The sequence below is a fragment of the Schistocerca gregaria genome, chromosome 6 (assembly GCF_023897955.1).
Source record: "Schistocerca gregaria isolate iqSchGreg1 chromosome 6, iqSchGreg1.2, whole genome shotgun sequence".
Classification (NCBI taxonomy): Eukaryota; Metazoa; Arthropoda; class Insecta; order Orthoptera; family Acrididae; genus Schistocerca; species Schistocerca gregaria.
Genome location: NC_064925.1, coordinates 389,371,635 through 389,390,105, shown reverse-complemented (window position 1 = coordinate 389,390,105; position 18,471 = coordinate 389,371,635). Strand labels below are relative to the sequence as shown.

Here is an 18,471-nt window from a genome sequence, read left to right as displayed (position 1 = left end):
ATGAAGTTTGTACAAAACCCTCAGTGCACGAGTCCTAATCGCACCTAGCCAATTTTTATTCAGTAATGTCATATGGAATGATGTTTAAGAAAGAAAGTCTTCATTGCTCAAAGATGTACTGTAAGAGACTAATATGTGGTGCTCACTCTTGATCATCTCGTTTTGGGTATTCTGACTACTGCTTCACAGTGTATTTACTCCCTCACGAAGTTGTTATTTATAAATAACCACTACAGTTCAATACCAGGAGGGTACACATTACTCCATATTAACGTTGTCTTTTTCACAAAAAGGGGTGCACAATGGTGCATCAAAAATCTTTGATCACTGTCTGACAGACAGCAAAATAAAATTTGAAACCTAAAAGTTTTCTTTGACAACTCGCCCTTTTCAGCAGAGGACTTTCTATTTAGTAAAAGGTGGTGGGTAGGAATTACTCACTCACATCTGCATATTAAGAAACACATAGAAATGTTCAGCGTGTAAATAAATTTACAGATTTATTTGCAATGTGAATGTTAAACAACTTGTTCCGCATCAAGATTTAACGCACATAACATGAAACTAAGTTCTATATATGTCTGCTAAATTTAATTGCGGAATGTGACGCAACAGGCAATAAGCAAGTGCAGGTCTTCTTCACCTACTAGAAAGGAATATCTATTTTTACTAGTCTCCTACACACAGTTGTTCTAGACTAGACAGTGAAGAAACATATCACAACCTGCGCGCTCAGTCTGGCAAAATGGAATTTCAAATCGCAGAATGTAAAATTAGTATACACATACGAAAAGGATATGATTGAGTGCACAAGAAAAATTATTGGTGAATTTGCTAATGATTACAGGACAGTAAACAAGGCTGTGTGACAACAGTTTCCTCTTCTGCTTAGGTGTATTTTAACAGAATTATGTTATGCCTCATTGTAGCATGATGTTCAATACACTTGAGCAGAAGAATACTGATGCAGTGAAAACTATTGAATATGTATCTCAGTTTGCAGCAATTTAGGGCCTCAATGGCGACAAGCCAGAGCCGACTGCAATATGGGGACATCTGAGGGGAATCGAGAAAGGTGTGTGCACAGGATATCATGACTCAGATTACCAACTGATTCAATTTTAATGATCAAATTATTTGCAGAAGAGTATGAGCTGTCATTGTTCTTGAAACATTACATTGGCTTCCCAGAAGAAAAATTAAAACCAGCTGTTACTTTTTTTAGATTACGTTCTTCAGACTGAAGTCGTGAAGTGGATGTTCTGCACATTCAAAGGTTCTCATGAAGGCATCAGGTGCTTCAAAGAACTTTCTTTATGAAAACTACTTGGCAAAGGCTTTTCTTACTGCAGTTAATAGAAGGTTTCAGAATCACAACTAGAGAAGCAAAACGGTGCTTGTCTACACTAAAATGGTTGGAAACATGAATTTGATATACTACAAATTAAGTGAGACTTTGTGCACATGCAATGTGTTCTCTTGAAAAATAACTATTGAATTGTCTGATTTCAATGAAATGCTCAAAGATTACTTTTCAGCACATAAGATGAGACAAGGTTGACAAAATATGCATTATTAGGTAATAAGAGCAAATTCCTATGTTGTAATTACCTATTCCTCAAGCGACAATATGGAAAGGATAAATTGCTACTAATGACACACTCACAGCTGTTATCTCCAGGCACTAAGGCCCGCTGCAATAATGTAACTGGGATGAGTGGCAAGTGTTAGGAAGAGGCACGGAGTGGTGAGGGACAGGTGTAGCAGGGCAGAGATGGAGCGAGATACTAGCTACTCCAGCCAGTGGGAGCATGCAGGGACAGGATAGGGCTGTTGGTGGGGATTTACTGAAGTGGGAAAGGGAAGGGGATAGGTATATGGAGGACACACACTAGCAAAGTTTGAGGTTAGGGGGATATGAAAACAAAGGATACATTTCAGGGAGAATTCATAGCTGCGCAGCAGTTATGAAAGCGAAGCACATCGTGCTGGGTGGCATGTTCAGCAACTGGGTGGTCCAGCTGTCTATTGGACATAATTTGATGGTGGCCTTTGAACAGACAAACTTGCTAGTTGTCATACTCACAAAGAATATGGCACATTTGTTAAGTTTTTAGATCACATTGCTGCTTTCACAGGTGGCTCTGCATTTGAGGGGATGGGAGATGTCAGTGACAGAACTAGAGTAGGTGGTAGTGGGATGATATATGGGACAGGTCGTCGATCTGGGTCTATTTTAGGATGTTAGCTGTGTGGCAAGGGGTTGTGATCAGATGTGGAAAATATTTCTTTTTTCAGGGCAAGATGCTCAAAACTGTGGTGTAGAATATGATTCAAAGTGGTACAGCAATGGGCACCCACATGCCACTATCCTATGCCAACCTATTCATGAGCCAGCCAGGGAAATACATCCTAACCACCACTAATTGGAATCCCCTCACCTTATTCAGATTCACTGATGACATCTTCATGATCTGGGCTGAGAGTGAGGACACAGTACACACATTTCTTCAGCATCTCAACATTCTCTCCTCCATTTGCTTCACCTGGTCATCCTCAGTTCAGGATGCCACATTCCGTGGGCTTGACCTCCATTTCAAAGATGGCTACATCTGTACCGTCAAATCTACCAATCCTAATATCTCTCTTCTTACACAGCTGCCACCTATTTCAAATCAAAAGTAAATGCCTCAGCCAGCAAGATCCAGGCAGTAACAGAGGGTGGGAATATTGGTAGTTGGAGCTGCCAATGGGCCCCTTAAGGACAAGGCTGCCCAGGAGGAGAGAAAGCCAATGTGACCTCTGTGCATACCAGGTGGAGTCATTCCAGATGTGAAACGGGCCCTTCCAGATGACATGATGAGAACAGGGTGCACCCAACCGCAGGTGGTGACTCATGCCGGTACCAATGATGTGTGTCTCTTTGGATTGGGAGATATTCTCTGTGGTTTCAAGTGGCTATCAAAAGTGGTAAAGGCTGCCAGTCTCGCTTGCGAGACAGCAGAGCTCACCATCTGCGACACAGTTGACAGTACTGACTGCGGAGCTCTGGTACAGAGCCAAGCGGAGGGTCTGAGTCAGAGGCTCAGACAGTTCTGCAAATTCCTTGACTTGCACCATAGGGGAGGGGAGGGGAGGGGGGGGGTTCAGGTTCCGATAAATAGATCAGGAGTCTACTGCACGCAGGAGGTGGCCACTTGATTAGCAGAGACTGTGTAGTGTGGCGGTTTTAGAGGTTAGAGGGTCTGGGGAAAACTAAAAAAGGATTTCAGTCTCAAAGGGTGCACATTGAACACAGGAAGAATGTAGATCAGGAACTATTGATATAACAGTTGTAAATTGTCATAGCTGTGTTGGGAAAGTAACAGAGCTCCAAGCACTAATAGAAACCACTGATGGTAAAATTGCTACAGGCACTGAAAGCTGGCTAAAGCCAGAGATAAGTTCTGCCAAAATTTGTGTGAAGGATCTAGTGGTGTTCAAAAACGATAGGTTAAACAGTTGGCAGTGGTACGTTTGTTGATGTTAGAAGTAATTTATCTTGTAGCGAAATTGAAGTAGATAATTCCTGTGAGTTAATATGGGAGAAGGTAATTCTTGGGAAGTGGAATAAAATAATAATCACATTATTTTACCAACCTCCCAACTCAGATGATACAATTGTTGAAAGGTTCAGAGAAAACTTGAGTCTAATTTCAAGAATGTACCCGACCCACACAATTATTGTTGGTGGCGACTTCCATTTCCCTCAATATATTGGCAAAAATACATGTTTAAATCCAGAGTAACGCATCAAATATCATCTGAAATTGTGCTAAATACATTCTCTGAAAATTATTTCGAGCAGTTAGTTCATGGGCCCACTCAAATATAAACAATTGAGAAAACACGCTTGACCTCTTAACAACAAATAATCCTGTGATGGTAATGAGCATCAAAATGGATACAGGAATTAGGGATCACAGGATGATTGTAGCAAGATTGAATAATATAACACCAAAATCTTCCAAAAATAAATCTATTCAAAACAGCAGATAAAAATTCTGCTTGAGACTTTCCTGAAAGACGATATCCTCTCCTTCCACATTAACAATGTAAGTGTAGACCAGATGTGGCTTGTATTCAAAGAAATAGTATCAACAGCAGTTGAGAGATTTATACCAAATAAATTAATGAATGATGGAGTTGATCCCTCTTGGTACATTAAATGGATCAGAACACTGTTGCAGAAACAACGAAAAAAGTATGTCAAATTTAAATGAATGCAAAATCTCCTAGATTGGTGATCTTTCACAGAAGCTCAAAATTTAGTGCAGACTTCAATGCGAGATGCTTATAATAGCTTCCACACTGAAACTTTGTCTCAATACCTGGCAGAAAATCCAGAGAGATTCTGGTCATATGTAAAATATGCTACTGGCAAGACATAGTCTATACCTTCTCTGGGTGATGGCAGTGGAAATAATGACAATGCTACTAATCAGAGCCTTCTAAAATTATTCCAGAATTCAAATCAAGAACATCTGCCAACATGAGTAACTTAGATGTAGATATCCTCAGAGTAGTGAAGCAACTTAATTCACATAACAAAAGCAAGTCTTATGGTCCAGACTGTATACCAATCAGGCTCCTTTCAGAGTATGCTGATTGCAATAGCTCCGTGCTTAACAATCATGTACAACCACTCGCTAGACAAAAGATCTGTACCCAAAAAGACTGGAAAGTTGCACAGGTCACACCGATATTCAAGAAAGGAAGTAGGAGTTATCCACTAAATTGCAGGCCCATATCATTAATGACAGTATGCAGCAGGTTTTTGGAACAGATATTCTGTTTGAACACTGTGAATTACCTCAAAGAGAATGGTCTATTGACACACACAGTCAACACAGATTTGTGTTGAGTGCTATTGACACGGAATTTCAAATTGATTCCTCATTTTAGATTTACAGAAGGCTTTTGACATTGTACCTCATGAATAGGTTGTAGTCAAATTGCGTGCCTATGGAATATCATCTCAATTATGTGACTGAATTTGTGATTTACTTAGATCTTAGCAATTGATGGAAAGTCTTCGAGTAAAACAGAAGTGATTTCTGGCATTCCCCAAGCCAGTGTTGGAAGGCCCTCTGCTGTTCTTCATCTCTATAAACGATTTAGGAGACAATCTGAACAGCTGTCTTAGTTGTTTGCAGATGATCTGTTGTTTATCATCTAGTAAAGTCATCAGAACATCAAAACAAATTGCAAAATTTTGCAAGATATCTATACGATGAGAAAATTGGCAACTGACCCTATGATGTAGATAATGGAAAGTGAGAGGTCATCCACATGAGTGCCAAGAAGAATCTGTTAAATTTTGGTTACACAATAAATCAGTCAAATCTAAAGGTTGCAGATTCAACTAAACACCTAGGAATTACAATTACGAACAACCTAAATGAGAACACACAGAAAATGTTGTGGGGAAGGCAGAACACTTAGAAGATGCAACAGACCTAATAAAGAGGCTGCCTACACTATGACTGTCTGTCCTGTTTTGGAGTACTGTTGCATGGCATAGGATCCTTAGCAGATAAGATTAATGAGTACGTTGTGAAAGTTCAAAGAAGAGCAGCATGTTTTGTATTATCGAGAAATAAGGGAGAAAGTGTCACTGATATTATACAGAATTTGGGGTGGACATCATCAAAACAATGGCATTTATCTTTGCTGCAGGATCTTCTCACAAAATTTCAATCACCAACTTTCTCCTCTGAATGTGACCACATTGTGGTGACGCTGAACTACATAGGGAGAAACTTTCATAATAATAAAATAAGGGAAATCAGCTCACACAGAAAGGTATAGGTGTTTGTTTTTTCTGTGCACTGTTCGAGACTGGAATAATAGAGAATTATTGTGAAGGTGGTTTGATGACCCCTCTGCCAGGCATTTAAGTGTGATTTGCAGAGTATTGATGTAGATGCAGATGTCAATGAAAGCCCTTCAATTCGGGCTAATGACCTATGGTCAGGGCATTTGCAGTGACAAGCATTAAATATACCATTGGTGTCACCGAGGTCCTCACAAACTGAAATTACCCTTGCAACTTGTCCAGAAACTGATTTCGTGTGCCTTATCTCTTCAGTCACTTACCAATTTACCATCAACCACACATCCATCATATAGCCACCAAGGAACAACCCCCCCCCCCCCCCCCCTTTGCGACTCAGTACTAAACAGGACTGGAGCAAGTGAATCATACATTCTGCCAGGATTTTGAGTACCTCTCATCCTGCTGCCATGGAATGAGTAATATTCTCCCCCAACCATCCCCCTCCCACAGTGGATTCCACCACCTACGCAATATCCTTGTCTGTTTCTGCTTCACCCTGGGCCTAAACTCCTTGTCCTATAGTTCACATATCTGCAATAGAATCAAGCAAGACACTTTCCTTATATCCTCTCACTATCACCTCCTCCAGTCCTGTCACTGCCATCTCCTACTCCATCAAAGGCCATCTGTGAAAGAAAGCAGCCACATAATCTACAAACTTAGCTGCACCACATACCTGCATGACAGGCCACAGCCAGACTATGACCAGGAGACAGTTGGCACTGAACATGACACTCCCAACATGATGTACTTCAGTGTAATGACTGCTTCACAACCTGTGCCATCTGGATTTTTCCCAATATCACCAACATCCCTGAATTGCGCAGGTGGTCCCTACAATATATCCTACGCTTCTGTAACTCCCTGTCCTCGATTTTCACTAGTCCCTGTCCTCCAAATGCATATCCCTTCCCTTCTTCTACTCCAGTACTACACATTTGTAATCTGCTGTCACACACATAGTTCTCTTCTCTACCATCCCCCCCTCCCCCCCCCCCCCCCCCCCAAGCACTGCCTCTCAATTCTGCAACTGCCAACTATGTCCTGTGCCCACCACATCATGATAAAAGCTTTAATATTTTAGCTGCTTTTTCATTGTACCTGTCTGTGACTCAATGCCTCTTCTACGTGGTAAATAACAATCCATCCTTTCCATATTGTTGTTATTCCATCCTGGACCATCAATTATTTTATTTACCAAATGAATTGCATAAAAAAGGTACTTATCGATATTCTGTTCAAGTATTTGTCATCACAGATATTCCTGAAAATTCTTAAAATGCATGTTTACTAATAGTTGTTTGTATACGGCTTATCTTGGTGTTATTTAGTAACTGAGACAACAAAACTCGAAATTTGATTTTTTTAATACTAGTGTACTAGCTTAAGCAGGGTAGCAGCGATGAATGTTGTCAGATACTGCACACAAATGATTATTATAGAAGTTACACAACACAATGAATAGAACGAGGCTTTTTAGAAAATATATTTAATAGTTTTGTGCTATCAGATGATTTGTTTACAAAACTAATACTTTGTGCTTCACAAGATAATTTCATTCTTGAAACTCCGTGTCAGTTCCTTATAGGGTAGTACAATTGAATTCAGAAGTATTACTTCTGAAGGAACTGTTACACTGCATCCTGAAACAGAAATTTGAGATGAAAAATCTGAGATTTTATACAGATGCGAACATGAATTTAAAAATTTCAACTGCAGATGAAAATGAAACAAAAGCACTTGCTTAACCATAAGTTTGAAGTTTTGACATCACCCCCCCCCCCTTTACACACACACACACACACACACACACACACACACACACACACACACACACACACACAGATAGAGAGAGAGAGAATATGAATTATAACCCGGGCCCGTAACTCTGTACAGAAAGAAATTTTTGGCTTTCACAAGCACAGAGTTACAAGTTGTAAATTAAAGTATTAAGTGCTACCTACGATAAATTAACTTCGAAATGTAGACTTTCTGCACCTACCTTTGTGATTTTAAGTTGCTGTAACAGTTTAATTATGTTTTAGAAACTTTCATGGTGACAAAAAGGATCTACATACTTGATCTCTACACATCGACAAGATTACACTAAGAGGAAATGTTTTTCAGGTTGCTGCTTTCTTGCCAACTGCTGTGGAATACAGTGTGGTAAACGTTTCGCAAATCTGTAGACCGAGGACACACACCTGAAGATGGTAACTGTGCACGTCTCCCTGATCACACGGAATTGTCAGGAAATTAAATATCCCCTGCTGGCTCAACAATGGGTCAATAGTCACCAACATGCCTATAACAGTCATATTAACCAAAAAGCAATACTGCATTATGTAATTTGACATTTTGATGTTGATAAGACATGATTTCATGAATAATGCCTGTCTGCTTATGCCTAGTAGAGCAGAGTACTAACAAAACGTAGATTAAAGTACTACATCAAAGATCTTGCCACTTGTCAGATCAGTTCGAGATGACTTAGAGCTCTGCAAGGCGGCTATTTGTAAGATTCTGTGAGAGTGCGGCAAATCATACAAAGGGAAAATGGCTTACATGTCCAGCAGCACATTGTGGAATGCCAGTGACAAACTTGCCTCCTCCAAGCTAGCAAATATACTACTGAAGCACACTGTATTTCTACTAGTCCTCTGATTAAATACAATGAAACAAAAATTGTGTTCATATTTCAAAATTTGTAACTCTGTTACCAACGGAAATAAAACCAACAGGCCATTATCAATTAGGACAGGAGATAATTAATTGGATCCTGTTATAGAAAAACTCTTGTGTTGTGGGTAGCTAACATCATTATGTGATTTTACACTGTGAAGCTGATAAGTCTGATATTCATGATGTGAGCTCTCGTCATAGAGGGCGTCCACAGCAGTGCTCAGGCTTGCAATAGACGCACCTGTGCAGTGACAACTAGGTACATCACACACTTGCCAATAGGAATTTTGAATAGAGGAGCTCAGTGTACTTACACACATGAAGATGACACTAAAACTCCGCACTAAAATATCGTGGTAGCAAGTTTTTGGCATTGTAAACTCAACCCCATTATTCTGTTATGGAGCAACCCCACAAACTTTATTTGGAATGATACACATGGACAAACATGTAGACCAAATATGAAATTTATTCCTCCATCTCACATGACATGCGCAGGATGTCAAAAGAAGTGTCAAGTATTTTGAGATGTGGTACTACCCACCTAAACAAGAAAAAAGTGTCTGGTAAACATGAGCCTAAAATACATACCAAAAGAGCATTGAACAGTTGGACAATGGAAGTGTTTCACAGTAGCAAAGATGGACAAGTGCTCTGAGCCAATGTTAAGACTTTTTTTTTATTTTGGCAGATGCTACTATCTCTCGAAGTGTTCAGCAATTTTTTTAACATCCTGAATAGCAACAGTTTAACACAACTTGTCTGACAATGAGCTAGTGCTATATACACAAAATATGTATGTAGCACTCAATACACGTACCCGATCAGACACACGCTCCCGCAAACTATAGCGGCATGCTATTGCACCTACAAACCCAGCACATTGTTGCGACAAACAGAGAGAGCAATGCACTCCCAAATTAGTACTATGGAACACACACACACAAAAATGTAACATCTGATGTTATACATATCATTTCATGGAATAATAACTTTATTAATTCTAGCATTTTATATGTTAACTTCTTCCAGTAGTCAACTTCTACAACAATTGGGTCGATGTTTCAGGAGACACTACTGTTTCTCTAGCCTTATGACTGGCAATTACACCTACTTTTTTTAGCCAATAATACATTTTTCTCTTAAATAAATGACACAGCAAGTTTCTTCTTGCAAAAGAATGTAATTAAAGAAAAGACTTTATTTGTAATTTTATCTATGCGCATCTTTCCTTATAGCCATCCAGAAAAGAAATTCAACGGAAAAACTCAACTCACCAAGTATAGTGATGGAAGGGTTGAGACGACCGTCTGAATTAAACAGAGGAGGATTGTCCATCTTTGCAAATGGTTTATTTGGATTTGGATCACAGGGAGTGCCCTCTACCCGAGTCCATTTTCCCACTCTGCTGCCACGACCAATGATACTGTGAAGCACTAGAGAGTGGTCAGCAATGTGCGCACCCGAAAGGACGATAGATTCACGTACACGAACACCTGGTCCAACAACTGCTCCACTGCCAATACTCACATTTGGACCGAGCTGAAAAATAAAATCCACATTGAAAAGCCAACATTTATAATAAAAAGAACTTATGTTTTTGGGCAAAAACTGTATTTAGGAAAAATATGGACCTATACATCTGAAATACTGCCCAAAGGTACTGATATTCAAGTTTGCAGATATTGAGCAACTGGCACTTTGCACAATCAAGCCGTTGATGACTTGAGTACTTTCAGTTTCTTTAAGATCTTCATGAAATGCACTGCAGCACTTTACAGTGGTATAAATCTCGTTATCACAAGAAATCATGTTGGAGGAGCACTGATGTGACCTGGTTAACATAGCACTGTGTAGCATTTCAAATCTGTGAACAGATTATCCAAACAATGACCCAGCATCTGTTTCATTTCCAGTAACAATCTGGTCTATGAACGTGTTGCCATCCATTTCACAACACTCTAAGTGCACTAATGCGGCATGCATCCTTGCCCCTTTGTCATCCATGAGCATGCGTACGTGGCACCCACCGAGCAGTGATTTTGTGTTACCCTTAAGAACTGAGTGACAATTTCATGCACAGCAGAATGAGAGTCTTCCTGATATTGTTCATGCACATCACTGAAGGTGAACAATCGATTCTCTTGAATGATGCAGTCCATCTTCCATTTCAGTGCACCTGTGATGATGGAGGGTCACTCAGATCTCTCTTTGTGATGAACATCTCTTCTGCCTTTCTGAAATATTGCATCACTTCAGACACTGGTTGCATACATTACACCTTCACAATAAACGTTAACAAGTCTGTGGTGAACATTACAGGGTCTAACATTTTCTGCCTGCACAAAACTAAACCACCTCACAGTCGGTGGGATTCACTATTGGCACCGCGATGGTAATAGTTCTCTCTGCACTTACCACGTGACAAGGCTCAACTTACAACTGCACATGGTAACTGTCCATATCACACTAAACACCAGAAACAAATAAGTGGCTTCCACAAAACAGGTACACAGATTGTAAGTGCAAACGTTCTTTACTTTCTGGATGGTCATCATATTTTTCACATCACCAGGTATGTGGTCAAAGATTTTTACGGTTCGTTGGTTGATGGAGAGGGAGGAAGGACTCAACAGTGTGGTCATCAGGCCCTCAGTCAAGGGTGCATTCATCTGAAGATAGTGACGTTCACCAGGTTTGTGCTAGGATGAGCAAAGTACTGTTGTTGTTCCTGTGGTCTTCAGTCCTGAGACTGGTTTGATGCAGCTCTCCATGCTACCCTATCCTGTGCAAGTTTCTTCATCTCCCAGTACCTACAGCAACCTACATCCTTCTGAATCTGCTTACTGTATTCATCTCTTGGTCTCTCTCTACAATTTTTACCCTCCAATGCTAAATTTGTGATCCCTTGGTGCCTCAGAACATGTCCTACCAACAGGTCCCTTCCTCTCGTCAAGTAGTGCCACAAACTCCTCTTCTCCCCAATTCTATTCAATACCTCCTCATTAGTTATGTCTTCTACCCATCTAATCTTCAGCATTCCTCTGTAGCACCACATTTCGAAAGCTTCTATTCTCTTCCTGTCCAAACTATTTATCGTCCACGTTTCACTTCCATACATGGCTACACTCCATACGAATACTGATACTTAAATCAATACCCGATGTTAACAATTTTCTCTTCTTTAGAAACGCTTTCCTTGCCATTGCCAGTCTACATTTTATATCTTCTCTACTTCGACCATCATCAGTTATTTTGCTCCCCAAATGGCAAAACTCCTTTACTACTTTAAGTGTCCCATTTCCTAACCTAATTCCCTCAGCATCACCTGACTTAATTCAACTACATTCCATTATCCTCGTTTTACTTTTGTTGATGTTCATCTTATATCCTCCTTTCAAGACACTGTCCATTCCGTTCAACTGCTCTTCCAAGTCCTTTGCTGTCTCTGACAGAATTACAATGCCATCGGCGAACTTCAATGTTTTTATTTCTTCTCCATGGGTTTTAATACCTACTCCAAATTTTTCTTTTGTTTCCTTTACTCTGCTTGCTCAATATACAGACTGAATAACATTGGGGAGAGGCTACAACCCTGCCTCACTCCCTTCCCAACCACTGCTTCCTTTCATGTCCCTTGACTCATAACTGCCTTCTGGTTTCTGTACAAATTGTAAATAGCCTTTCGCTCCCTGTATTTTACCCCTGCCACCTTTAGAATTTGAAAGAGAGTATTCCACACAACATTGTCAAATGCTTTCTCTAAGTCTACAAATGCTAGAAACGTAGGTTTGCCTTTCCTTAATCTATATTCTAAGATAAGTCATAAGGTCAGTATTGCCTCACGTGTTCCAATATTTCTACGGAATCCAAACTGATCTTCCCCGATGTCGACTTCTATCAGTTTTTCCATTCGTCTGTAAAGAATTCGCGTTAGTATTTTGCAGCTATGGCTTATTAAACTGATTGTTCGGTAATTTTCACATCTGTCTACACCTGCTTTCTTTGGGATTGGAATTATTATATTCTTTTTGAAGTCTGAGGGTATTTAGCCTGTCTCATACATCTTGCTCACCAGATGGTAGAGTTTTGTCAGGACCGGCTCTCCCAAAGCTGTCAGTAGTTCTAATGGAATGTTGTCTACACCCGGAGCTTTGTTGCGACTCAGATCTTTCAGTGCTCTGTCAAACTCTTCACGCAGTATCGTATCTCCCATTTCGTCTTCATCTACATTCTCTTCCATTTCTATAATATTGCCTCAAGTACATCGCCCTTGTATAGACTCTCTATACACTCCTTCCATCTTTCTGCTTTCCCTTCTTTGGTTAGAACTGGATTTCCATCTGAGCTCTTGATGTTCAAACAAGTGGTTCTCTTTTCTCCAAAGGTCTCTCTAATTTTCCTGGAGGCAGTACCTATCTTACCCCTAGTGAGATAAGCCTCTACATCCTTACATTTGTCCTTTAGCCATCCCTGCTTAGCTATTTTGCACTTCCTGTCGATCTCATTTTTGAGACGTTTGTATTCCTTTTTGCCTGCTTCATTTACTGCATTTTTATATTTTCTCCTTTCATCGATTAAATTCAATATTTCTTCTGTTACCCAAGGATTTCTACTAGCCCTCGTCTTTTTACCTACTTGATCCTCTGCTGCCTTCACTACTTCATCCCTCAGAGCTACCCATTCTTCTTCTACTGTACTTTTTTCCCCCACTGCTGTCAATTGTTCCCTTATACTCTCCCTGAAACTCTGTACAACCTCTGGTTTAGTCAGTTTATCCAGGTCTCATCTCCTTAAATTCCCACCTTTTGCAGTTTCTTCAATTTTAATCTGCAGTTCATAACCAATAGATTGTGGTCAGAGTCCACATCTGCCCCTGGAAATGCCTTACAGTTTAAAAACTGGTTCCTAAATCTCTGTCTTACCATTATATAATCTATCTGATACCTTTTAGTATCTCCGGGATTCTTCCATGTATGTAGGGAAAGCACTTATAGTGGTAAAAGTGAGGCACTGATGGCAATACTGATGCCAGAGCTGAAAAAACCATTCACATGGAAGTAAAAGTATATAGACTGGAGAAGTACATAGGACAGAGAAGACAAGTGGTCTTCCAGGGCTCAGCAATGGCACAAGAAGCTCCATCTTCATTCAACTCTTGCCAATCCAGTTAAGGGCGAAGACAGCTGCAGAGTGAAGAATGACTTGTAGTCAAGAGATCCAACAAAATAAAAGAAAAAATGCTTAAAGTGTAATGGGCATCAGTTGAACTGTCAATAACAAGCCAAGATGAGAGAGATAATTAAGGCTGCATCTGGGTGTCATCCCCTGGAGAGCTAGTTTGCATATAAACTTGTACCACTGTGTTGGGTGTGGGCTTCATGTCTATCTTGGCTATAATAATGCATTCACTATGCTGCTCGTGGTAGCTTCCCAACATTCCTATTTTCTTTTTTATTATTAAACTTACTTCTGCATTACCCCTATTTGATTTTGTATTTATTACCCTATGTTCACCTAACCAGAAGTTCAGTTCCTCCTGCCACTGAACTTCACTAACCCCTGCTACATTTAACTTCAACCGATCCATTTCCCTTTTTAAATTTTCCATCCTACCTTCACGGTTTCAGGATCTTACATTCCACATTCCGATCTGTAGAAGGCTTGTTTTGTTACTCCTGATGACAATATCCTTTTGAATGTCTCCTGCTCAGAGACCCTAATAGAGGACTATTTCACATCCGGAATATTTTACACAAGAGGATGCCATCATCATTTAACCATACAGTAGAACTGAATAATCTCAGGAAAAATTATAGCTGTAGTTTCCCATTGCTTTCCGCTGTTATATCAGCACAGCAGGGCCATTTTGGTTGATGTTATATGGCCACGTGTGTCAATCATCTTGACTGTTGCCCCATAACTACTGAAAAGCCTGCTGCCCCTCATGTTTGGCTGGCCTCTCTGCAGACACCCCTCCAGTGTGGTTGCACCTATGGTTCAGCTGCTTTTACTGCTGAGGCACGCAACCCTCCCCACCAATGGCAAGGTCCATGACTCATGGTTTATGTACATAAATACAAGTGTACTAATCAATTACGGCATGCATAATGAAATAATCGGTTTTATCTTGATTTATAACAGTTTATATCTGCTTCCAATAATTTACACTATGCAGCTACTTTGGGACTTTAAGGAACTAGGTGTTTCATTCACTAGTTACAGTTCCAAAAAATATGGAAATCCCATGGGGGGAGATTGGAACCATATGTGTGTTGTGTAAAGGCTTCCCATCGAAACTTCTGCAGCATCGTGGAAACAAACCAGGCAATATCTGTGCAGCAGATGTGCACTTGAACAGAATACTATAGCTACAAAAGCGGTTTGTTAAGCTGATACATGATCTGGGGTACAGGGTGACCTGTTGTGATGATTTATCCAAATATATATCTCACTGTACATTCCTTGTATTAGAGACTCTTCATCTCTCTCTTTTTAATCTGTCAAGATGATACACAAAAATATTATGAAATACATAAGAACAACACAAGAAAAAAGGACAATACAATGAAAAGATTAGATTGCTCCTCACCATATAGTGGAAATGTTGAGTCACATACAGGGGCAACAAAAAGATTGCTGAACAAGTAAGCTTTCGTACAAAAAGGCATCATTTCCACTATATGGCAGGTAGTAATCTATCCTTTTGACAATATTGAATAATTGAAAATCCAGGATGGAATGTAACAATATAATGAAAAGGAAAGTTGCTACTCACCATAAAGCACAGATCCTGAATCACAGAAAGGCACAACTTAAAGACAGTCAGAAAATTAGCTTTCTGCTTTGTCAAAAATAGGCCTCATAAACACATGCACACACTCATGCAAACACAACTCACAGACACATGACCACAGTCTCTGGCAGCTCGAGCCAGACTGCGAGCAACAGGGCATTATGAGAGAGAGAACAGGATTGGGGCGTGAGGACGAGGCTGGTGTAAGGAGGGGGAGGAATATAATGAAAGGGGGATGGTTAAGTGTTGCTGGGAGCATGCAGGGACAAAGTGGAAAGTGTGGCAGCTAGATGCAGTCGGAAGATTAGACGGAGGGCAGGGAAGAGGGGGGCGGGGAGGTGGGGGATTAGTGGGAAAGGAGAGAAGTAAAAAGACTGGGTATGTTAGTAAAATAGAGAGTTGTGTAGTCCTGGAATGGCAACAGGGAAGGGCTAGATGGGCGAGGACAGTGACTAATGAAGGTTGAGACCAGGAGGATTACGGGAACATAAGGTATATTGCGGAGAGTGTTCTCACGTGCACGATTAAGAAAAGCTGGTGTTAGTGGAAAGGATCCAGATGGTCCAGTCGTTTCTTGACCACAGTTTGTCAGTGGTCATTCATGCAGATAGACAACTTGCGGTTGTCATGCCCATGTAGAAAGCAGCACAGTGGTTTCTGCTCAGCGTGTAGATCACACGAGTGGTTTCACAGGTCTCCCTGCCTCTGATGGCATAGGTGAGTAGTAGTGGAGTAGGTGGTGGCGGGAGGATGTATGGGACAGGTCTTGCATCTAGGTCTATTACGGGGATGTGAGTTGTGAGGCAGGGGGTTGGGAGCAGAGGTCATGTAGGCATAGACGAGGATGTTGTATAGGTTTGGTGGACAATGGAATACCAATGTGGGAGGAGTGGGAAGGATAGCGGGCAGGACGTTTCTCATTTCACTGATACGAGAGGTAGTCGAAACCCTGTTGGAGAATGTAATTCAGTTGCTGCCATCCTCAGTGGTACTGAGTCATGGGGGGATGCTCCTCTGTGGCTGGACTTCTCATTTGAAGGCATTATGTATAAACAAATGTGTGGTACGGCTATGGGCACCCACATAGCACCATCCTATGCCAACCTATTCATGGGTCTTCTAGACAAGTCCTTTCTAAACATCCAGAATTCAAAACCCCTCACCTGGTTCAGATTCATGGCTCATAACCCTGTAATAGACCTAGATGCAAGACCTGTCCCATACATCCTCCGGTCTTGTCACAAATATCACCTATCCTGTCAGAGGCAGACAGTTCTGTAAAACCAGTCATGTGATCTATAAGCTAAGCTGCGAGTACTGTGCTGCATTCTACATGGGCATGACAACCAGCAAGCTGTCTTTCTGCATGAATAGCCAGCGACAAACTGTGGCCAAGAAACAAGTGCACCATCCTTTTGCTGAGCATGCTGCCCACCATGCCCTTCATTTCAGTGACTGCTTCACAGCCTGTGTGTGCCATTTGGATCCTTCCCACCAATATCATCTTGTGCAGGTAGGAACACTCTGCAATATATCCTATGTTCTCATAACCCTCCTGGCCACAACCTTTGTTAGTCATTGTCCTTACCTATCTAGCCCTACCTTGTTGCCATTCCAGGGCGACACTGCCCTCTGTTTCACCAACATACCAAGTCTTTTTACTGCTCTCCTGTTTTGCTACCCCCCCCCCCCCCCCCCTGCCCTCTACCTAATCTTCTGACTGCATCTAGCTGCCCCACTCTCCTTCTCATCCCCAACTCTCCCAGCAGCACTTAACCATCCCTCATCCCTACTCTGCTATCCCTTCCCCTCCCCGCCTGAGTGTCCGCCATACCTCCACCTGGGTGCCTCTTCCATAATGCTCTGCTGCTTGCAGCTGGCTCCAGCTGCCAGAGACTATGGTCATGTGTCTGGGAGTTGTGTTTGCGTGAGGGTGTGCGTGTGTGTATGTTGTCTATTTTTGCCAAAGGCCTTGTTGGCCAAAACCTAAGGCCAAAAACTAACTTTTTGTTGTGCCTTTCTGCGATTTGGCTTCTCTACTTTATGGTGAGTAGCAACTGTCATTTTCATCAGACTGTTACTTTTCATAATATTATCATTAATACATCCTGAATTTCCTGTTGTTTGAAAAAATAATGGCAGTTATTTCACGAACAAAATTAAAAGTAACATACCATAGTCCATATATCTATGGCTCAATGTGGTACAACAGATTGCCGGAATCAAGAGAAGTACATGCTGTGGACTCACTGAAAACAAAATTAAAATCATTTCTTATAAGTAAATGTCTGTAACTAGTGAATGAAACACCTAGTTCCTTAAAGTCCCAAAGTAGCTGCATAGTGTAAATTATTGGAAGCAGATATAAACTGTTATAAATCAAGATAAAACCGATTATTTCATTATGCATGCCGTAATTGATTAATACACTTGTATTTATGTACATAAACCATGAGTCATGGACCTTGCCATTGGTGGGGAGGGTTGCGTGCCTCAGCAGTAAAAGCAGCTGAACCATAGGTGCAACCACACTGGAGGGGTGTCTGCAGAGAGGCCAGCCAAACATGAGGGGCAGCAGGCTTTTCAGTAGTTATGGGGCAACAGTCGAGATGATTGACACACGTGGCCATATAACATCAACCAAAATGGCCCGGCTGTGCTGATATAACAGCAGAAAGCAATGGGAAACTACAGCTATAATTTTTCCTAAGATTATTCAGCTCTACTGTATTTTCTTCCCAAAAAAAAACAAATGACAGAAGAATCCAGAAAACTAGTGAATGGTCTAAATTATTTCTTGTCAAAAGAAAGTACTGTGCAACGAAAATAAAAATCATGGTGAAGTAATTTTTAACAAGAAATGTATAAAATGCATAAAAATACCTGGCATCCTAAAATTTATATAGGAACATTATATTCATAGATGCCTGTGTCCAGCAATGGTGCACACACTGGACCTTCAGACAACAGTCTAACAATTTGGGGGCTCGTTGAAGACGTTTAATTCTTAATTTCTTTGCGTGTTTTTGGTACTTGCATTGTTTAATTCATAAATTTCGGGCGTAGTATAGCATTTGAGAGTTGTAGCATCCCGTTTTAGGGTGTACCCATCTGG

General features: G+C 40.8%; 1 protein-coding gene across 2 annotated transcripts in view; it reads right to left on the bottom strand.

Annotated features, from left to right (window-relative positions):
- Positions 1-7,350: 7,350 nt before the first annotated feature.
- The window catches only part of LOC126277998 (mannose-1-phosphate guanyltransferase alpha-A), a 34,391-nt gene continuing 23,270 nt past the window's right edge, over positions 7,351-18,471 (bottom strand). For both annotated transcript variants that reach the window (XM_049977679.1, XM_049977681.1), the window contains exons 6-7: positions 9,838-10,102; positions 7,351-7,521 (exon numbers count right to left, since the gene is read on the bottom strand). In XM_049977679.1, coding sequence (XP_049833636.1) covers positions 7,421-7,521; positions 9,838-10,102 — 366 coding nt within the window. In that variant the 3' untranslated portion in view covers positions 7,351-7,420. The remainder of the gene's footprint in view (positions 7,522-9,837; positions 10,103-18,471) is intronic.